This window comes from Glandiceps talaboti, chromosome 5 (genome assembly GCF_964340395.1).
Source record: "Glandiceps talaboti chromosome 5, keGlaTala1.1, whole genome shotgun sequence".
Classification (NCBI taxonomy): domain Eukaryota; kingdom Metazoa; phylum Hemichordata; class Enteropneusta; family Spengelidae; genus Glandiceps; species Glandiceps talaboti.
Genome location: NC_135553.1, coordinates 2,908,166 through 2,929,112, shown reverse-complemented (window position 1 = coordinate 2,929,112; position 20,947 = coordinate 2,908,166). Strand labels below are relative to the sequence as shown.

Below are 20,947 nucleotides of genomic sequence, written 5' to 3'. Positions count from 1 at the left end.
TGTCTGTCTGCCTGTGTCTGTCTGTCTGTGTCTATGTCTGTCCCCCCTCTCCATCTCTCTCTCTCTCTATCTCACCCCTCAATTGCCTTTGTCAAAAACATGACGACCCCCCCCCCCTGTGAAAATATTTCAAAACATTTGGTTAATAATGCGGTCAGATGTGAAAAGAAACACAATCCCAGAATCAATGGCAAGGACTCGATCGCACCATACCACCACAGACAACTTACTTGTCTGTGATACCACTGACATCACGCGGTACGATCGGTAATTTAACAAGTACCGGCTGTTTCCCATTGCTATCACCACTGTGAATTTGTGTGAAAGCACCGTTCATTAATTAATGCCCGTGTTTGAATCTAATTGGTATAACTGAAGGCCAGAACTCCCAAAGACTAGACGGGTGCACAACCGACATTAATTTTGTTTGTACTAAGGTTAACATTCCCATTCCACCACCAAACTCCTATCAAACTGTCCCCCCCCCCCTTCACTTCTGTGATCATACCACGACTAACTATTGATTTACTGCAGGATTGTCAGCAACGATTTGACTGATATGTTCTGGTATTTATGGCAGTTATGGGATCTGTTAGCTGTTGAATATGTGATACCGGTGGCAGCGGTGGGATACCAACATCACAAAATAATGTAAATTCAGATAATACACTGAGTCAAAGTAAACTTTGACCTTCCCTCTAAAGTATGGCCCTCCCCGAGAACCGATTTATAAAATGTGACCCCCTAATTCTACCCCCCCCCCTTCGTAGTTACTGACGGTTCCCTTAACATTATAAAGTATGTACGAAACTAGAATAGTTTAATCGAGGCTCTATGGAACTATTTTCACTTGAGTAAAAAGTTTATAGACTCAGTCTGATATGTTATATGTAAATTTTGTGAAGTGTACTGTTCAGTTGAGGGTAATGCCAGCATAAACCACGACTTCAGTGAAAAGTCAAACGTCATATTGACTGTAATAAGATACTGACCTCATCATGACGTACTAGTCAGGTGACAATGGTAGAATCAATAGGCTATGAATAGTGAATTCACGTGATGCAATGTATGTGCAGTGTTACATAGAGTTCAACAGTGGTGAAATTGGGTAAGAAGTTTCGTCATGGATTACGTCAGTGATCAAACGAAACCAAGGTACGAGGTTTCATCAGATAATGTTTATAAAAGACGACGGTGGTGCATGGCCTGTGAATTCATTTTTACGTTTGAGAGACCACAGTGTGGATACCTTGTTTTAACATACGCCCGCAACGCGTGTACGACTCAAGGCGATGTTACAATGAGTGCAAACGGAGATGTTCGTATGGCCACGGAAACTGTGGAAGGAGGTCGCCCATCGCAGCCATTACGGAACGAAGAACAGTTGTCAAGTCAAACCGATTATATCGTCTCTGTAGTCAAGAGCAGTTCAGATGAAGGCCAAGACAACGTCAAATTTAAAGACATTCACAAATCAGAAAAACGACATCGTTGGTGGCGCCACTGTAGGAAAAATCACAAAACTCCGCAAACAGAGAAGGACAGCACCGGTGTTGGGAAACTCAGCGACAACGACATGGTCATGGAAGAAACGTTTGTAATACAGCCACATTACCACCATAGGTATGGCCTACCATTTTTCAGAAATACTGAAAACGGAGAAAAGGTTACAGACTTGGAACATCCATGCTGGCCACCTCATGATGGACACCATCGTCATCGATACCACCATGGTTACTATCACCATGGTTACTATCATCATCACCACTATCCTTCTGGTGATTGCCATGTGCATCATCATCTGTACAACAATCGATGTGGAGTTACATACAAATCATCGTGGCCTTCTGACAATGACCTGTTGATTGCTGGCTGGGACTAAACGATGAAAACACTAAAAAAAGGAAGCTAAAATTAACTTGATTCATTTCAGAAATCTAAATTTTTCAAATGTACGCCGCCGCCGATTTTTTCTGAATAGGAAAAGTCTTTGGGCAAGATTTGAACCACGCTTGTGCCTCATTCAACCCAGCTGTATAATCAAGGACCTGGTAGGATAGAGGTTGCAAATGTGAATACTTTAATCCTATGCGCTTACAGACACTGCGCATGCAATGTATTGTATGTTCCCCAGGGGGCTGAGGAAGTATCAAAGGCCGTTTTGGCGATAGAGATCCGTGCTAGTGGTAAGAAGTGAAGAACTTTGAACACAATGTGTGAGAAATTAAAGCGTTATAAAATACTAACTTTATGATTTGAATCTTAAACACTCGCATTAAACTATGAACAAATAATAGATGATATCAACGAATGGATTACAACTGTGCCTCTTATTATTGCAACTTTGAAGACACAAATGATCACTTTGCGAATTATCACAAGAAGCTAGCTCATATACTTTTATATTAGTCTGTACGGTACGCCGTGATGGCGCCCTCACACATCGGTCAACTCCTCTCTAACCGAAGAGAGGAAGCCGTTGAGGGCGGAGAGACACGACGTATCTTACAGTCTACCCCTCTGTAAATGCTTAGACAAGTACTCCTTTAGTTTTCTGTAGTACAGTTGTCTGAGGTAGAAGTGTGTTGTTTGGTGATCACATATCAAAGTTCAGTGTCTTGTCTTCATAGTAGCAATATATCATGTTATACTTGCCTCTGACACATCGATCCCAATCATGACATAATTATCACGATAAAACCGTACAACTCATAATTTATATAACGTAATTTATTCCATATACTTATCAACGCATTGTGTACAACGTAAAAATACAACAATACCCAACTAGAAACTTACAAGTAAGCTTATTATGAGCCAACATGTATGTACGCACCAGAGATCGGTCTGAAAGATCCAGTCGTTGTAACCACTCGCTCCCACAGGGGCACGTATTTTTGCTTTAGATTGCCGTTTTCAAGGAAAATGTCATACGAATCCTGCTACTACAAATGTATCAATAGATACAACCATGGAAGTATAACCGTGGGTGATACTTCCATGATTCCTCACAGGTAGGAAATTATATATAGTCAAAACGTTGTTATATTTAGCCCGTAGACAAAACAACAATCTAAGAAATACTACACGCCCCTATGCTCGCTACGCTAGTGCTTTCAGGCAACAGAGATCATTCTCCCAACCCAATGCATCATCCCATCGCTGGATGAGTGATGTGTATCACTCGGAACACAACAAACCACTCTCTCACAAGTGAAGCTGGTCTGACTTTCATATTCGTAAATTATTGATCAAGATTTTTCCTATCATATGAGATCTATTGAATATTATAAATGATATTGTAAAATTGATAGGTAAATTACGTAACAGTAGTCTGCTCCCCTGCTTCCGTGGAAAGTTTCTATTTTTTAAATGTAACTGTCGTAAAACGTAACTGTCGTAAAACGTAACTGTCGTAAAATGTAACTGTCGTAAAATTAAGATTACTAAAGGTTTAGGCTAATAAACATTATTTATATAGACTGGGTTAAAATCTGTGTAAATATCCCATGTATATTTTGTACGTAATACATCCTTGCGATAGTTGTGAAAACTGTTCTCTACTGGATCCTAGTTAAACATTTTATACATAACTTTGCAAAAGAATAGTTTTTCTGCCATGTCAAATGGTACAGACATTGATCATTTCGATACGAAAATATTGGTAATATATATTGTACTCAATAAAGTTGGTATCTGTGTTTAGAGCTATGGAAACCTACGAGAAAACGGTTTTCTCCCAAACTGTCATCGAAGGATTACTAGACTGACAGAATTGTCGCTTGCTGGACACCTTCACAATTCTCTTCACTAGCTGCAACTGGAACTTTTTTAAAAAACCGTTTTGTTACAATGTAATGTAAATCGGAACACGGTCGTCAGGAACTAGACTTGGTACAATATCCAATCAAACTGATTTTTGGGTGACAGTATTCCCAATGAATCACAGCGTATAGATAAAATAGACCTCTTATTAACAAGACAGTATATTATTTATATTTTAACAATTTTCAGGAATTGGTTCTTTGGTCGAAAATAATATTGTAGTAAATCTACTACAGCTTTAGCTCGACATATCCATCCGCGAGTTCCCAGTTGAGAGAGATCGCACAACTATGGATGTGTACAACTGGCGACAATTCTGTTCTGGCAGTCTAGATTTGTTTACTACGTACTTCGAAGGGGGGAAATTCAATAAAGTGTGACCTCTTTAAAATCTATAACTTTTGAGATTGTTTGTGTGTACATGTAAAAGTATACTACCATGAAGACCTGGTCCCATAATGTAAATCTAGCATCCCATTGATTTGTCTTATAACTATACTGTTTACTATATGTACTCTACTGCTCAGCTACAATCCATAGTTAGATATGTTTATTTGATAATTTAAATCCTTTGATTATATTCGTATATTTGCTGATTTTTTAGATTAAATGATCAAAAATTTACATTTTAGACATAACCCTTACTACTTAATAGTGCTGCTTGATTGTGGAGTACTGAAAAAGAGCATTTTTGTGGAAAAAGTCAGTGACACTTGTGATAACAGCTGGTTGGCAATGAAGCACAAATGTAAATAAAAGTGTAACACAACTAGCTATCTTCATGTCCATCATTAACACTGACAGCCGGTCCCACTGCTGCCACCACGATCTTTGTCATCGAGTATAATTTCCTTAGGCATCTCGTTATACAGTTCAGATTCTCCTTCCTGTATAAGTGCACTTGTTGCTATAGTTTGAAAAGCTTGATCGACGTTGAGCTTTTCCTTCGCACTCGTTTCAAAATAGGGCATGTCATGTTTGGATTGGCACCACGCTTTAGCCCTCCTCGTTGATATCTGAAACGATTAGGAGATGAGATTGAATAAAACATATAATACTTGAAAACTGAAAGTTTGTGGGAAGAACCGAGGATGTTGTAATAAAACGTATTGTTGAAAGTTGATTCCGAGAGATGATTGAATACGCATATAACATAACAGAGCATAAACGGCACATCGTGGTTGGATCATTATACAACCCGTTCCATGTCATTGTTCGTTGTTCAGCTTTACTCTAAAGTGTCCTTTCAGTATCAATACTTCGAATTAAACGAGTTTTGTATTCTATTTGTGATAGCATTAAACTGTCTCGAACATGGTATGTGGCTGACAATCTTACGTGCATGACAGTCATGCGGGTTTCTTTGTGTGACCAATAATGCAATCAATATCACTCTCACATTTTGTTAACATTTCACCTACCGATCTTGTATTAAGATCTATTTTGTTTCCAATGGCAACGAACGGAAAGGTTTCTGCATTACGTATATTAGCTTGGAGTAAAAATTCATCTCGCCAGCTATCGAGAGATTTAAACGAGATCGGCGACGTGACGTCAAAAACAAGAACGCAGCAATCAGCACCTCTGTAAAATGCCACTCCGAGACTTTGGAATCTCTCTTGTCCTGCTGTGTCCCATATCTGCATATACAAATTCATCAGTTAGACAACAAAATAAGTACATATGATCAGTCACACATACTCTCTCAAACATACATACTGGACACGTCAACTTAGGAATCGGAATCGGTTACTAAACCAATGAGGATCATAATTGTATAAAGCAAAGGCTTTTTAATGAAACATATATTATATCCTGACCTAATGACTCTCTGTTATCATGGCAACGTGTAGTCAGAACTGTTGGAAATCTTTTAGGGTGAGTTTTGAGACCATCTATTTGTCATGTATATTATATGTATGTCTATATACATGTCAGTGTTGAGTTCTCGGAGCAGGCAGGGTACATTTGGACATGTGTTTATCTTCATTACATTATATGTATTGATTTGTCTGGAGATTCATCGATATATCACGTGCAGCACTTCGCAGTCACCCATGTTTGCCATTCCTATTGTATATGTATAACGTGTAATGGTGTATAAAATATACCCACCAAGTATCATGGTAATCAGTCCAGCAGTTTTTGACTTTAAGTTGTTTACACACACACACACACACACACACACACACACACACACACACACACACACACACACACACACACACACTACTGAACCTAAGAAGTTCATTTGTGCTATATAAAAAAATACTTTACGTCCCGTCACGTGACTTACCGTCATCGTCACCAGCCTGTCGTTAACATTGATTTCTTTGGTAAGGAAATCAGCCCCAATGGTTGCCTTGTACTGGTTGCTGAATTTGGAGTTCACATACTGGTTTAAGAGAGATGTCTTCCCAACTCTACGAAATTCAATATAAACATATAATAACTTTAAAAATAAAATGTGACGGAAATCAAAATATCAATATAAACATATAATAACTTTAAAAATAAAATGTGACGGAAATCAAAATACTGGACAATAGTAGAAACCTTGAAATATTTAAGTTTGAACTTCAAACGAAAGTGAGTAGTATATTTTATACAAATACTTCGCAATTAGTTAATACAGCAAAATGTCAGACTTCGTTCACAAGTCTTTTAAGTTTTTTAATATTATCGACCAAACTGCACTAGGCGTTTAATGATTATTGTCATATATCTCATTATGTATAGAATAGAGAGCAATCTCCGACTTACAAATGTCAAATCAATTTGTATCAAAGTACAGTTGCTAGGCATATGACTGCTGTTCATCATCATTACAAATCTGTGTTTTTCTACGTTTTTTTTTTGTTTCACCGACTGGATTGATAAGCCGAGGGCAGTAACCTCATAAAATACTTATCGGCTAGTAGTCAGTCAAAATGACTCATTTCCCAGAACAGAACCCGTGCTCTACTACATTAGGTTCGTCATATATATATATATATATATATATATATATATATATATATATATATATATATATATATATATATATATATATATATATATATATATATATATATATATATATATATATATATATATATATAGTTTTATATATATATATATATATATATATATATATATATATATATATATATATATATATATATATATATATATATATATATATATATATTCTGTCATTTGTGTTTACATATATTTCAATATAAAAAGGCACAGTGGTCCAGTGGTCAATTGTAGCATGACCAAATTTAGGAATAATTCGACATTCATTTCTCCAGATTATTTTTTTTTAATGAATGTTAGGAAACCAGTGTAGCGTGGACAACTCACTGTGTAGTTTCAAGTTGCTGGCAGAGGTTTCATCATTCGTAGACTAACACTACATGTAATGTCTTGAGTAGGTGTAGTACTAACCTATACAAAGTATACATGTCAACCCAAACATCATGTTAGCTATTCAAACAAACCACCCATATGTATGGCAATGTTTACCAAGTTGTCAATATTTAGGATAACTGAGATCAAATCGCTTAAAATCCGATAAGCATTGACACTAATCTACTGAGTCAGAGGATTTATTCCTTTTTTCTAGTAGTATGACGTTTGCCATTGAAGCATATTCTGTTTACATTTATTTGTGCTCCCAATACACTACACAGAATACGTTGATTTTGCTACATACAATTGTCCTCATGGTAGCCTAGACATTAGATTCTGGGATGATCTCAGATATGACTTGAATTGACAATACCATCCAAGCCTAGAGTAGAGCATATACATAAACAAAAACGTATGTCATGCAGTGAGCCATATGACGTCACTTTCCTTTCTGTATCATAGCCTTTCATAATAGCAATATATACACATATATCCGATATCTATAAATATATATCAAACAATATACCAGTATTGTTTCCAAATAACAGTTAACATGATATACTTAGGAAAATCTAATTAATTATACATTACTGTTCAAATCAGCAAAATTCACATTCAATGCTAAGTGACTTTCCTTGGAGACCAGCTGGTCACTCCACGGTCGTTTACTGTATATTCTCTGTAAAGTGAACTGTATATTTCCGGGTATGATGCGACCTTCATTGTCATCGAACGTTAACGTGATGTGTACCCGGCTAATGAAATGAAGGCTTCGAAAACTGACAGCTGGATATTAACTGATGTCCTTGTACCAATGCAATGCCGCCTTCGAAGCATCGTTCTCGAGCAATTCTCACCACTAAGGAACCATATTCTAAAGATTAGAATTAGGATTTCGGAAGGATTTGCTCGGGGGGGGGGGTGATTCAAGGAGTCGAAGACCAATTTCGGTCACCGGCTGTGTCGGTTATCGCTGTAGGTTATATATAGGCTGTTGTTGATTTGTAATGCTACGCCAGTTAGATTGACATCACGGAATTAATTGAGTTGAAAGGTGCATCGTATATATCATAGATTCAGTGTGGCGGTGGGTTCAACTGTACTCAATGCAATGTCAAATAACAAATGGCGCTCTTTTCGTCTAAACTACTAAGCTGTCTATATCGACTTCAAATAGCTCAATGCTCTTAAAGCCCAACCTCGCCTCGGTGCTTCCTTAGGATTCAATGTCCGAGGTCATCCCACGTTAATTACTATATAGACTTCATATAATCATATTTAGGGAAATATTAACTTGCAAACACAATCAAACACTATCACGCTACTCTACACTACACTACCGTTGACTACACTACACTACAGAAGTGACCCAGAGAGTAGTTAGCCAGCTCTTATATGTACTATATGAAAACAATAACGTGAAATCAAGGTGACTCACCCACTGTCTCCAAGAATAACGACTTTTAGCAGAGATCTTTTCCGAGACATTTTTTTTTCGTGATCGAAACGATTGAGAATTTCGATGTAGGGCCACCAGGTAACAACTGTCAGTCTTAGATGATATTTAGTCGCACACTATGAGCGTGGTACTAAGCTACTGTTTTACGTCGCACTCGAGAAAATGTGACACAAACTTGTACAGAAATCCTTAGAGCTGACGTCACCCTAGCTTGTCATGATCATGTGACGTGACATTTTCTGGAATCCCCCGGAAGACGGAAAAAAAATCACATTCCTAGGAAATCGCGACTAAATGCTGGCATGTGCTGGTGCCCTGCAGCAAGAACGTTCAGTACACGGTGTGTATTGTAGTGGGAACAATATAATGACCCGGTTTTACGTGAGATTCGATGACATGCGCGGTTCACGGTAATCGTCTTCGTGTGAAGGTTATCCTTTCTGAAAACAACTGACAAAGAACACATTGTGTGAAATGAGGGCGCACTATGAGTTCATTTAAGGTCAGGGATGGGCCTTTGGCTAACAAGAGACCTAATAAAGAGTGCTGATAAAGGATGTTCTGAACATTCACTGCAATAATGATGATACTCATAACCGAATGACTCATCAAAATGTATTGACCTTTGTACTATTATCCCACCACATTTCCCCTCTTCTGTGAAAGTGTGGTATTCGTGTACAGCTTGGTTTACCCTGGTACTTCATTTCCATTTCCAACCAGGACAGTTGTTAGAACAATGACGTTTCTCATTTGCACTGTTTCTTGTATTCCATATTTAATGATGTCAATTTCCAGATTTGCAATAGATCAAAGACCTACAATGCTACACATTCCCGTGTTAATTTCATGATGGGTTTATGAACACGCTATGTGTTTTTAGAACCAACATATTGACACAGAGTAAGATAACATTTGCAATGTTCTGTGTGCTGACATCATCTTCACATGAATATCAATACTGTCTACCAATTCAAAATACATTGTAAACCTACTGGCGTAAATAGGTTTTACATCGAAGAGTTATCCTTTAAATTCAACACAAAACACGTCACCATCAGTATTACTAAACAGCAACTTAATAACAACACAGTCCTGTTCGATGTTTACCCTACAACCGGTAAGACGTGGCAAAGCAGTGCCATTTGGGGTACGTCGTACACCACAGGCCTTTTTACGGCACCATCCAAGACTCTTTTACGGCACCACCCAAAATGTGTGCTCTGGCTTTCGAGAATGTTTGGAGGACAATAATTTGTTTTATGTACACAGTAGCTCGTACCTTCATCTGTACATCGTACCAATGAGTCAACTGTAGCAATAAACACTCATCACACCATCGTTTGTTGGACTGTACAAGTATATTTATTTCATTCCTATAAATATTTTACAAAAGATACCTAAAAAAGTCAGTTCTATGAAATCCAGTCTGTTATTCAGCTGACATCAGCTTTTTGCTTTTTTGCTTTTTAAAATGTCGTTATAAAATGACAATACATAAAAATCACGGATGATACCATTCATAGACAAATATTTCCACGATAAATTTTAGAAATTGAAAGTATATTTTATCTACATTTTGTTGATATCCTCCATATCTAGTATATGTTGTCTATGCGTATAATGTATCTACATGCGCTACCTATTCTGTCAAGTTGTTAGTCGTAAATAAACCACACCAACAACAAGATCGTGATAATATAGAACGCCATCGGTCAATGTGACACAGAGAATGTTTGAAGATGCCACAGTAATACTGTGGTAAGAATACCAGATGAGACTTGGGAACCAGTGCTATAGTGGTCTATCAACATCAGTATAAACATTGTCGTTCACTCGCTGAGTCTTGAAACGACTGTAAAACGCATTGTCACCTGAAGTAGAAACCCACATAAGATTTTCGTTTGTTTCAAATTTAATTTTAAAAACTGGTGAATCTATTCTCTGCTAGTACTACCACTGAGGTATTTATGTATGCAGCTAAAATTTGACGTCGAAAGACACAGCCCGATCGAAATTTTGTATTCTCGCACAGGATCAGTCTTGTTACGTCACTAGCTCTTCGTGTCGATGTGGCTTGCTGTAAACTCTGCACTGAATGGCTATGTGTCGTCAGATACGGAGCGAGATTCCAATACTTCATATTTGTATTGAAAGTGAACTCAGTTCTTCGTGATTGGTCGTTAGCATTGTAAATAAAGACTTGGTAAATAATTAGGAATACTTAAATTCTTGTTGTTTCTGTTGATAGAAATTAGCAACTGTAAGATATTCTACAAAATAAAGCCTACTTTGAGTAAACATTGTACTTGAAAGCCTGACATGTATTCTGTTCAAGCGTAAGTACACGTATTATATAATTTGTCCTATTCTGAACAGAGCTATTTCGTCAACAGCATTTGTTTGTTCTGGGACCATGGTTCGAAGGGGGTGGCTGAAGTGCATTGCTTCTTGGAGCTCTGTCTGGGAGGTCTTCAAGTAAATGATTCAATGCTTTCTTCGCTACAGTTTCAAACACCTGTTCAACATTGGTTTTGTCTTTTGCACTTGTCTCAAAATAAACGACGTCGCCTATACTCTGACACCATGCCTCGGCTGACTTCTTTGGTACCTAAAGACAGATATGGAGAGAGAGAGAGAGAGAGAGAGAGAGAGAGAGAGAGAGAGAGAGAGAGAGAGAGAGAGAGAGAGAGAGAGAGAGAGAGGCGGACGGACGGACAGAGACAGACAGACAGACAGACAGACAGACAGACAGACAGACAGACAGACAGACAGACAGACAGACAGTCAGTCAGTCAGTCAGTCAGTCAGTCAGTCAGTCAGAGACACAAAGAGAGAGAGAGAGAGAGAGAGAGAGAGAGAGAGAGAGAGAGAGAGAGAGAGAGAGAGAGAGAGAGAGAGAGAGAGAGAGAGAGAGAAAGTGGAGAGACACAGAAATGTCCGTTAATTTATTGATAATGTGTGTCTCTTTTCAAGTGGTCAAAATAATTAGCACGAACAAAGGTCGTATCCTCGACTGATTTATGGTCTTCTATTTTGACTTAAGTAGACCTTAACACTCAGTCTGTGTTTTTGTTGCAACCTGAATGCCCCAATTCTCAAGTATTCAAACTAGGTCACTATGTTTAGGATCATGATGAATAGAGCCTCTATACTGTGCTTTGTAAAATGTGTAAATACAAGTAGACCCGGGCTGTAGATTGGTGTCGATGAGGCTAACTACTTTATTCTCAAGATTGATTACCCCAATCCATATCACAACTCTTGTCGACAACTAAGTCCATTCAATTCTACATAGACATACATGTAAATGTGTTGGCTAAGTGTGACAAAACTAGATTACTTTTAAAATTTCAAAGAATGCCGATGATATAAACCAACGGTAATAGTATGTGTAGTGGATAACAGTTAAACTTGTTGACAACTATACACGTTCTATAGCTACAACTTAGTTGAAATGCACATGTATCAATAAACACATAGCAGCATTATGATAGTAAATTGAACAATAAATGTTAACGACAAGGCCATGAGCAGTATCAACAATAAGGTGATTGATTTATAATATGACCTCTTATGGTGGTAGAATATTGGACACAATCAATGGCTTTGACCGTACTATGACTGACATTGGAAATAGCACATAAAAACAATTCAGTCAAATGCTAAATATAAACAATGATGTGGTTCACAATATATTATGATAAACATACCTATTATTAACACAAACAAGAGTGGTAAATTGATTTTATTTATACCAGGAATAAAAGTAGAATTTAGATGATATCAAATACGTGTATATCTTAGTCCATTGATAAGTGAATCAAAACGCTATCATTGTTATGGCCTTGACTTTCAAAGTCCTGAACAATCGCAGCATACACACGAAACTAAATGTAAAACAGTTCATATGCAATATTTTGTCTTTCGGAATAAAATGATGAATTTTTACCAAAAAGTTATTGATAAATCTAATGATTTTTTTTTAACACCCAAATATTGAAATCGTCTGTACTCGACACATCGAGAGTGACGTGTAGTACAAACATCCAATGAACTTACTGCTCTATCCTCGAGGTCGATCTTGTTGCCAAGGACAACGAACGGAGAAAAGCCGTTAGTATCCTCAGTGATGACAGGACTATATTGTATCAGGAAATCTTCCCTCCATCGTTCTAGTGACTCAAATGTTGTCAAGCTGGCAACGTCATATACAAGTATACATATATGAGTACCACGGTAAAATGACGCTCCGATGCTTTGAAACCTTTCCTGGCCAGCTGTATCCCAAATCTGTATCATTTTAGAACGAACGAAAGCAGATTATCCACATTGTTATCTTACTTTTCTACTAAACTAATCAGAGTTTAAACATTTATGTTCATTGGTAACATGATATCACTATTTAGTCTGCAACTGTAAGCTGTTTTTTAAAGATATAATGGCATGATATTGATAAGTGGATTTGTCGGTGGAACAGGACATGCCCTGTCATACTAAGTTTGCTGTCCCTTCTTGAAGAACACAAATATTGTTCCTTTCTTCATCTCTCTTCGTGTAATTTAACATAATTTTATATAATTTTACATTTATTAAGTTTACATATATATGCTTACTTCGGGGAAAATCGACATCCTATTTCTTGTATAAGACCGTAAACCTTAAGCTTATCTATCGTCTGAATTTATTAATTTATCCTTATAATATCAATTGTACAGTTCTAAATATCACATCGTATTAATATCTATGTTATCATATCATTACCATCCCGTCCCGTCTAAATATATCCCATTGTTCCCATCAAATAATATCTAATCACATCATACTAATATTTCACTTCACTGGGCCCTATAAATATAATAAATTCAAAGTTAATATTAATTATATTGTTTGTTAGATAACACCAAATATATATATTTAGTATACAATGCTTCGACTATATGGATTATTCAATTATTATATACCACCAAATCTATTTTGACGAAATAGTAACACTTATTAAATATGGTACTTTTACGCAATTTGCTAAATTAACTCATTTACGTCATTTACGGCTCGAAATATACAAATCAATGACGATTAAGCTATGACATTTACTTCAATCTGTGTTTTAATTTAATAATATTCAACTTTGTACGGTCCATGGCACATACGAACTTACTGTTAGCAAAGTACCGAGTTGGTTGAAAGTTTCCCTAGACATGAACGACAAAGGAAAGGGTACCTATGTCAACCAATCGTTTAGCCTTGTTAGTACCCAGTCTACAGGATTTGTCGTTGGTTTCCAGTCATTTCCAACTGTAATGGAGAATACCTAGTCTAATCAGTCTGCTTTGTGTGATGGCACGCCAAGTCGTATTTTACAAACTAGTCTTTGGGCTGCCTTGGACCAAGATACAGTTACGGTACTTCAATCCAGGGGCTGTAGGTCATGGTATAAAAACAGCTTCCGGAAATATACTTATATGTGACTAACATGTCGTCAGCTTACTTTATCATAATACCTACCTGTAAGGTAACTACGTTGTCTTCAACGACCACTTCTTTAGTCTTGAAATCGACGCCTATGGTAGCCTTGTATTGGTCACTGAATCTACTATTTATGTACTGGTCCACTAATGACGATTTACCAACACTGTTATAAGCGATGCGTAAGAAAACCAATATTAGCTTATGCAAAGAGGCGAAGTATGTCTCCGTGTAGGAGACACCTCGGTAGTTTTTTAACAAGTTGTTGTCTGTCTTTTATACATGGAAAGCTAGGAAATGATACACGGTTTATAGAACTATTTTGTTTTTAGTCACGTGTATTTGATAATAAACGTGTAGATGCGAAACGGTACATTTAGACAGACATGTCTATTTTACAAATGTACACCGGCGGGGTCACACTGACTGAGATTAGCAAGGCGTGTAATATCTAATACGTACTACTACAACTACGGGTAAGAAAACATGTTCTGAAGTTCGTTCATGTCAAGGTTGTTTGATTTATCCATGAACGATATAAAATCCTAGAATTATACCACCCAATTTTTACTTGTGCAAATATCAAGCATGTTGTTGGTAAATCTACGGACTTACCCACTATTTCCGAGCAGAATAACTTTCACCAGTCGTTTCTTCCGAGTCGCCATGTTGTTGCTTTGTTGTGCCGAGGGGAGAGGTCAAACCGGTACGCCACTCCATAGAAACACCACTACTATACGGTGCATTCACGTCACGCGTAGCGAGCACTGATTCGTGTCACATTCCAGACACGGCGTCATTCGATTGTATGTAGATGTTGCTTGCTTGCTTGCTTTACCCGTACTCTTATAGCGAACCTGCAGACTGAAATCAGGGTGAATGCAAAATCAGATTTCCGAATATGCACCGGGGATACACTGCACCGGGGGAGACGCAGACGTACCATGTGATCGACTGAATTTGGTAACTCTGACCCCGTGTGTCAAAGTACACAGTCAACTAGCTAAGCACCCTGAAGCTAGAACTGACCTAGTCTATCTGCTAGACCTCGGATGTTCTTCCGATACAACACACGATCGAACATCGCTATCGAGGATGGAACATCGGGCAAGCCCTCACTGCGAACTTCGTTCGATTATAGTATCAAAAGAAAGCCCGAACGTCTAGCAGCACTAGACAAGAACTGACCCAACTGTGTGATATATTTGGGGAGGAATCGATCTCAATTTTGCAATCTTTATATTAACCGTATATTATAAACAAGGTGGAAAAAATCTATGATATTTACTAAGAATCAGATACTGAGGTTAAGCAAAAAATATTTATAGATATGAAACGTAGGACTGTTTTTTCGCGGGTATATTTCTATATTGGTTTATTAACTCATTATTCAATGGTTATTTTGACAGCAAGTATTAACGTCTAACAATATTATAGCCATTTTATTTGGACATAAATGTATATAATGCTTACTTGGCAACTAATGTGAATACAATTTTATGTTTATATTTCGTGTTCCTGGAAAACGCAATTAAAATGTGCATGGGATTATTAGACATTTTGTTGTTGAAATCAATAAACACAACGTAAATCACCTTGGCAACCCACAAGTAATATAATTTTTGAATAATACAACCCACCCCACACATTCACACGTAAGCAAGATACATACATACACACATATACATATACATATACATATACATATAATACACATGCACGCATGCACGCGCACGCACACACACACATACATACATACATACATACATACATACATACATACATACATACATACATACATACATACATACATACATACATACATACATACATATAGACACACAGAGAGAGACAGACAGACAGACAGACAGACAACTTGTGTCACTTCCTATTCTGTAATCACGTCATTCAATACACCGTATATAAAAAGGTGCCAAAATTCGTGTAATTTATTAAATAATAATTAATTGTAATTATCATTGATAATATCAAGATACAAATACTCATTGATAATATCAAGATACAAATACTCATTGACAATACAACATAAAGAGCAATCTTATTTTAAAACAAATTTACGTGAAAACATACTTTGGACGCATCCATCCAAAAACAAGACAAAAACCACAACAGGAACTTAAAACTTTGAAAATGGTATCGTATCTGGTTAAACTTGCAGATAACCTTTCGGTTGTACTGTAACATTCTATTCAGAATAAAAACAACTACATCCAAATTTGATATCAATGAGAATTGTCATGATATGATGACGATGATTATTTAAGTCCAGGCTTAATACAAACACATTTACTCCATATGCCATGGTGGATGTCCTTGGTGTAATCCAATTGTTTATACCAACAACACCGTTAGGGCAACTCCGAGTCGACAACGGGGACGTTTCCGATGAAATTAAACTCGCAAGCCAGATCACATTTTTCCGCCAACGCAACAAAACCACTGCAATTAGTGTCATTCAAACACTGTGGCTATCACGGAACTAGTTTATGCAACCCTGAGTATCAACTTTTCTAAATAAATCTAGCACGGACAGCAGTCTGAATTTCGACGATGCACTGAATGTGAGTCTGTTAACATAATTCCATGTCCACGCTTAATTCTTGTCTTCATTTTCTCCATTGCATTCCTTGCGATCGATCTAAAGAAATTGTCAATATTAGTTCCTTCTTTCGCACTCACTTCGAAATACGGAACGTCGGAGTTTTCCATGCACCATTCTCTCGCCATGTCTTCTGTTATCTGAATTTAAATAAATAGGAAATACATATACAAAGTAGTTAGTTCCGACAGTATACTTATCATTTTAATGGTGAAAAAAATAGGAAAGCTGTGTAATATGTAATGATCAAGCGAAATCCTCCTTTGTACGAGCGGACAATAATATATCTTCGTTTGTTTTAGATTCGTTTATCTATCTGCCTTTCGTTGGCTGACTCATCAAAATGGCATCGAAACAATCGGTCATAATCGGTGTGTGCACAATGTATTTTGAATGTTAGAAACTTACTGAAAAAAAGGGTCAGAAAAGTTTGAAATGGTTAACCTGTCATCATAAAAAGTGGACAGAGTTTTCAGGGAAATGCCCATTTTGTCAATGTCGAAAATCGGTTGTGAGAAATATGAAGTTGAATAACAATGTCTTAAGTTCTAAGTTACCTTTCTATGATCTTCAAGATCTATTTTATTCCCAAGAACAGTAAATATTTCATTTGTTTCTTTTGAGTGGTTGGTATGCAGTATAAACTCGTCTTTCCATTTATCCAAGGCACTAAAAGTTTCAGGTATAGTGACGTCGAAAACTAACACACAGCAATCTGCTCCTCGATAATACGACACTCCCAGACTGTTGTACCTTTCTTGGCCCGCAGTATCCCAGATCTGTGTAAGTTTGAAATATGACAAAAGAGAGAGGTTTGATATTCTTTGATTGTACAATTTGATCGACATGTATTCTTTGTCCAACTGATTTGATCCAAGTTGTTACCTCTACAATACAGGGTAGCTGTGTTCTTTGGGCTAATAAGTTACATTGCTGCGGTCGACGTATACTTCAAGGTGCCCAGGTAAGAAAATATTGGGTTGTACACAACTCTCTGACCGTTCTCATGTATTCTTCTACACATTTAGTGTCCATATTTACAGGATGGCATTATGGGTAATTAATATACTCTAGATTAAAAACCGTAAATGAGTAACAAATGACAATTCTTCAATTTCCTTAAAATGTCATCGCGTATAAACAAAGACAAGTTGATCAGTGTTGTCATTTTTTGAAATTTCTAGAGAAATAATAAAAACGGGATAACAAGGTTTAATATGGGTGGGTGGGTGGGTGGGTTGATGGATGGATGATGGATGGATGGATGGGTGGGTGGGTGGGTGGGTGGACGGACGGATGGACGGATGGATGGATGGATGGATGGATGGATGGATGGACGGACGAATGCACAGTCGCCTTTTTTGATGAAGAGCGCACTACTAATAATATTCATCAAGTGTCCCTCATAGAATGCTTCTGAAGTACTGAAAAATGCGAATTCTTCAACAATTCTTCAAACTTTTTTCACATCTTAAACTTGAAGCTCTTTCAGTTCAAAACGTCGAGTTCACAAACAAATGAATACGTAACTGATCTGATCGACAAATAAATTTTTTATATGGTTTCGAACAAATTTCTAAAAGAAACCTTAGAAGGTGTGAACCGATTCTATTTAATTTGTTTTGTATATTTCACCGTCATCTCCGATCAGCACAAGTTTTGCTTTAAGACTATTATGATCATTTCTTGTTGTTGTTAGAGTAAACTTTAATTATCTACATATACTGACCTCGGATCAAGATTCTAAAAACAAAATGATCTCACAAGTAACCACGTTACTACATCGGGGATGTGAATGAACTCAGAATTATGAAATATTGTTGTCAATATAAAGACATTGAATGATTAATAAGCGTTTAGTTTGTGCATTTCTTAGATAGACTTGAGTTATGCAGATCATCAATAGTAAACATAATATTATTATGTTATTTATACCGCTCTAAATACATATGTATTGAGCACTGTTTACTCTAGTATAGACATATTACATATACTGAGTTTATATTATATATATATATATATATATATATATATATATATATATATATATATATATATATATATATATATATATATATATATCCCACTAAGTGACTTTCATTCACTGTAAATAATGCAATATAACGCCCCCTCTCACACCTACCCTTTAAAGAACATGTTCATACATGTAAACAAACGGACAGTCGTCAACTGCCATTGGGTTAAATGCCTAAAGGTTATCAAATCGTTTGGCGTGCGTGCGTTATTTAAATGACATTCTAGCGAAGTGACCTTTGACTTACGACCTTAAAATATATGTACGTGCACATACTTACTTGCATTGAGACGGTGGTATCGTCTATCGTTACGTCTTTGGTAGCAAAATCAGCTCCAATGGTTGTCCTGTATGTATTGGTAAATTTACTGTGAACATAGTGGTCTACAAGGGAAGACTTTCCTACACTGTTTTAGAGGAGAAAACAGAATTGTCTGTATTAAAAAGTGAACTTTATATTTTAAGACAGTTCGTTCGTTGGTTTACATACACGCTCACTGTTTGAAAAGTCCAAAGTTGAGCAGACTATACATAGCACATACGTAACGATCCAGAAATAACACATCATGTTTCATTGGAAGAACAGTGCTCTGCACTGGAATGAAGTCTGTATGAAAGCTGCATACAGTAAAACCAGCAACTACCAGATACCGATATTATATCTGTGTGTTATGTAATCATATTGTGTAACACACAATATCGATATATTTTTTAAAATTAATTAATTGTTTGATTTTTTGGGCTCATATTGTTATGACATATTATAGAACCATACCACCTATATATATATCTCTGCGTAACTGTATATTCACTTATTTTATTTTATTTTATTTTATTTGTAAATTGCTTTTTGACAACAAAATCATAAAATTCAAATTTTACTACTGACGGTGATTTGCCATCAACGGCAATGTTAATAAGGTTCAATTTGAGGATTCTGACAGCTGTAACCGACTGCAGCCAATGAAAGTGTGAAATTGATATTCCACAGTATAGAACACAGACAGAAATAGATTACAGTCGGTCTATAGTGAAATTAACACAACAACATGCCAGGATTTCCATGTCGTATTGGTTTGAACACTTTCCAAAAACAAACAACAAAGATAACATACCACACTCAAATTCGAAACGTGCTGTGAATAAAAAAATGGGCGTTACTCAGCTTCTGACAGCCTACACTTGCGATAACAATAGTTTCGGTAAAATTTGTGGAACGATCCAAACTTCATAAATTTGATAGGTGAGCTGATCGTTTGCATTTATGAAATATTTCGCTATGTACAGACTACAGTCACAAACACGTGTATCTGCGTTGTAACGGTATATTTTGAAGTGGGACACAAACAGCGAATTAAAATGCGGGCATATAATTCATAACAAGTTCCACTGGTATAGCCGGTCTGTGTTCGATCAGCTGTGTATGAAAGCTAAAACCGATACAATCTTCTCCATTATATTCTGTACTCACCCGCTATTCCCTAGGAGGAGAATTTTGACTGCCAATTTCGATCGAGGTGTGGCCACGGTAGCCATACTGTACTGGCCGAACTAGTACACGGTGTTGAAACGCAACGATCCCAGCTGAGCAGAACGACCTGTACACAGTGTACGGGTCATATGGTATAGGCTGTCTCGTAAATAATACGTTGAATGAATGGATAACAATAGTTGCATTGTTGTTACCCTTTGTCACTGAGAATCTACAAAATATACGACCCTTTAACCACTTTGAGTTGAGTCACGTGACTTCAAACTACCCAACACAGTGCACTCTTTCATACGGCATATATAGGTATTCGTTGTTCTTTAAACCAATCCAACAAAAACCCGGAACGCTGAAGTGTTAAAGTTATTGTTAAATACAATATAATTTCTGGGGTTAATTATTTTAATTTCAATATCCATCGACATTCATGATATTGCATTCGTATATTACACACTGATATTTCATTAATGCATGTTGTCCATAACTTGAGTCACGAATCAGAGATTGTTTCTCTTTGTGTGGCACTTCTTTATAGTGGTCTGAGGTGTCACTGACCACTCAAGCATGCAATCATCCTAAAATGAAGTTTCGTGACCTAGTTATGTCTAGAATCCTACCAATGGTAGGTGGCACAAACACTGAGGATAATACTTT

At 36.8% G+C, this 20,947-nt stretch overlaps 3 protein-coding genes across 3 annotated transcripts; all 3 read right to left on the bottom strand.

Annotated features, from left to right (window-relative positions):
* Nucleotides 1–2,730: 2,730 nt before the first annotated feature.
* On the bottom strand, nucleotides 2,731–9,131 carry LOC144435980 (ras-related protein Rab-7a-like). Its single transcript, XM_078124631.1, has 4 exons — nucleotides 8,660–9,131; nucleotides 6,122–6,248; nucleotides 5,247–5,465; nucleotides 2,731–4,841 (listed from the first exon to the last, which is right to left on the bottom strand). Exons 1-4 carry the CDS (start codon nucleotides 8,707–8,709, stop codon nucleotides 4,617–4,619), a joined length of 621 nt encoding a protein of 206 aa, XP_077980757.1. The 5' UTR covers nucleotides 8,710–9,131; the 3' UTR covers nucleotides 2,731–4,616.
* A 956-nt stretch (nucleotides 9,132–10,087) lies between these two features.
* LOC144434851 (ras-related protein rab7-like) lies at nucleotides 10,088–15,056 on the bottom strand. Its single transcript, XM_078123365.1, has 4 exons — nucleotides 14,765–15,056; nucleotides 14,189–14,315; nucleotides 12,743–12,973; nucleotides 10,088–11,291 (listed from the first exon to the last, which is right to left on the bottom strand). The coding sequence occupies exons 1-4, from the start codon at nucleotides 14,815–14,817 to the stop codon at nucleotides 11,070–11,072; spliced, it is 633 nt and encodes a 210-aa protein (XP_077979491.1). The 5' UTR covers nucleotides 14,818–15,056; the 3' UTR covers nucleotides 10,088–11,069.
* Nucleotides 15,057–16,317: 1,261 nt separating this feature from the next.
* LOC144435872 (ras-related protein rab7-like) lies at nucleotides 16,318–20,363 on the bottom strand. Its single transcript, XM_078124510.1, has 4 exons — nucleotides 20,276–20,363; nucleotides 19,085–19,211; nucleotides 17,327–17,548; nucleotides 16,318–16,909 (listed from the first exon to the last, which is right to left on the bottom strand). The coding sequence occupies exons 1-4, from the start codon at nucleotides 20,338–20,340 to the stop codon at nucleotides 16,691–16,693; spliced, it is 633 nt and encodes a 210-aa protein (XP_077980636.1). The 5' UTR covers nucleotides 20,341–20,363; the 3' UTR covers nucleotides 16,318–16,690.
* Between the last annotated feature and the right edge of the window lie 584 nt (nucleotides 20,364–20,947).

Bases quoted from the DNA above. Each gene is read 5' to 3' on its own strand.
- LOC144435980 (XM_078124631.1), bottom strand. From the start codon at position 8,709: ATGTCTCGGAAAAGATCTCTGCTAAAAGTCGTTATTCTTGGAGACAGT. The intron at 6,249-8,659 runs GTGAGTCACCTT...TGAATTTCGTAG, and splicing joins GTTATTCTTGGAGACAGTGG to AGTTGGGAAGACATCTCTCT. The intron at 4,842-5,246 runs GTAGGTGAAATG...TAATCGTTTCAG, and splicing joins TAGATCTTAATACAAGATCG to ATATCAACGAGGAGGGCTAA.
- LOC144434851 (XM_078123365.1), bottom strand. From the start codon at position 14,817: ATGGCGACTCGGAAGAAACGACTGGTGAAAGTTATTCTGCTCGGAAAT. The intron at 14,316-14,764 runs GTAAGTCCGTAG...CGCTTATAACAG, and splicing joins ATTCTGCTCGGAAATAGTGG to TGTTGGTAAATCGTCATTAG. The intron at 12,974-14,188 runs GTAGGTATTATG...AAAATGATACAG, and splicing joins ACAACGTAGTTACCTTACAG to ATTTGGGATACAGCTGGCCA.
- LOC144435872 (XM_078124510.1), bottom strand. From the start codon at position 20,340: ATGGCTACCGTGGCCACACCTCGATCGAAATTGGCAGTCAAAATTCTC. The intron at 19,212-20,275 runs GTGAGTACAGAA...CCTCTAAAACAG, and splicing joins CTCCTCCTAGGGAATAGCGG to TGTAGGAAAGTCTTCCCTTG. The intron at 17,549-19,084 runs GTAAGTATGTGC...AAACTTACACAG, and splicing joins ATACCACCGTCTCAATGCAA to ATCTGGGATACTGCGGGCCA.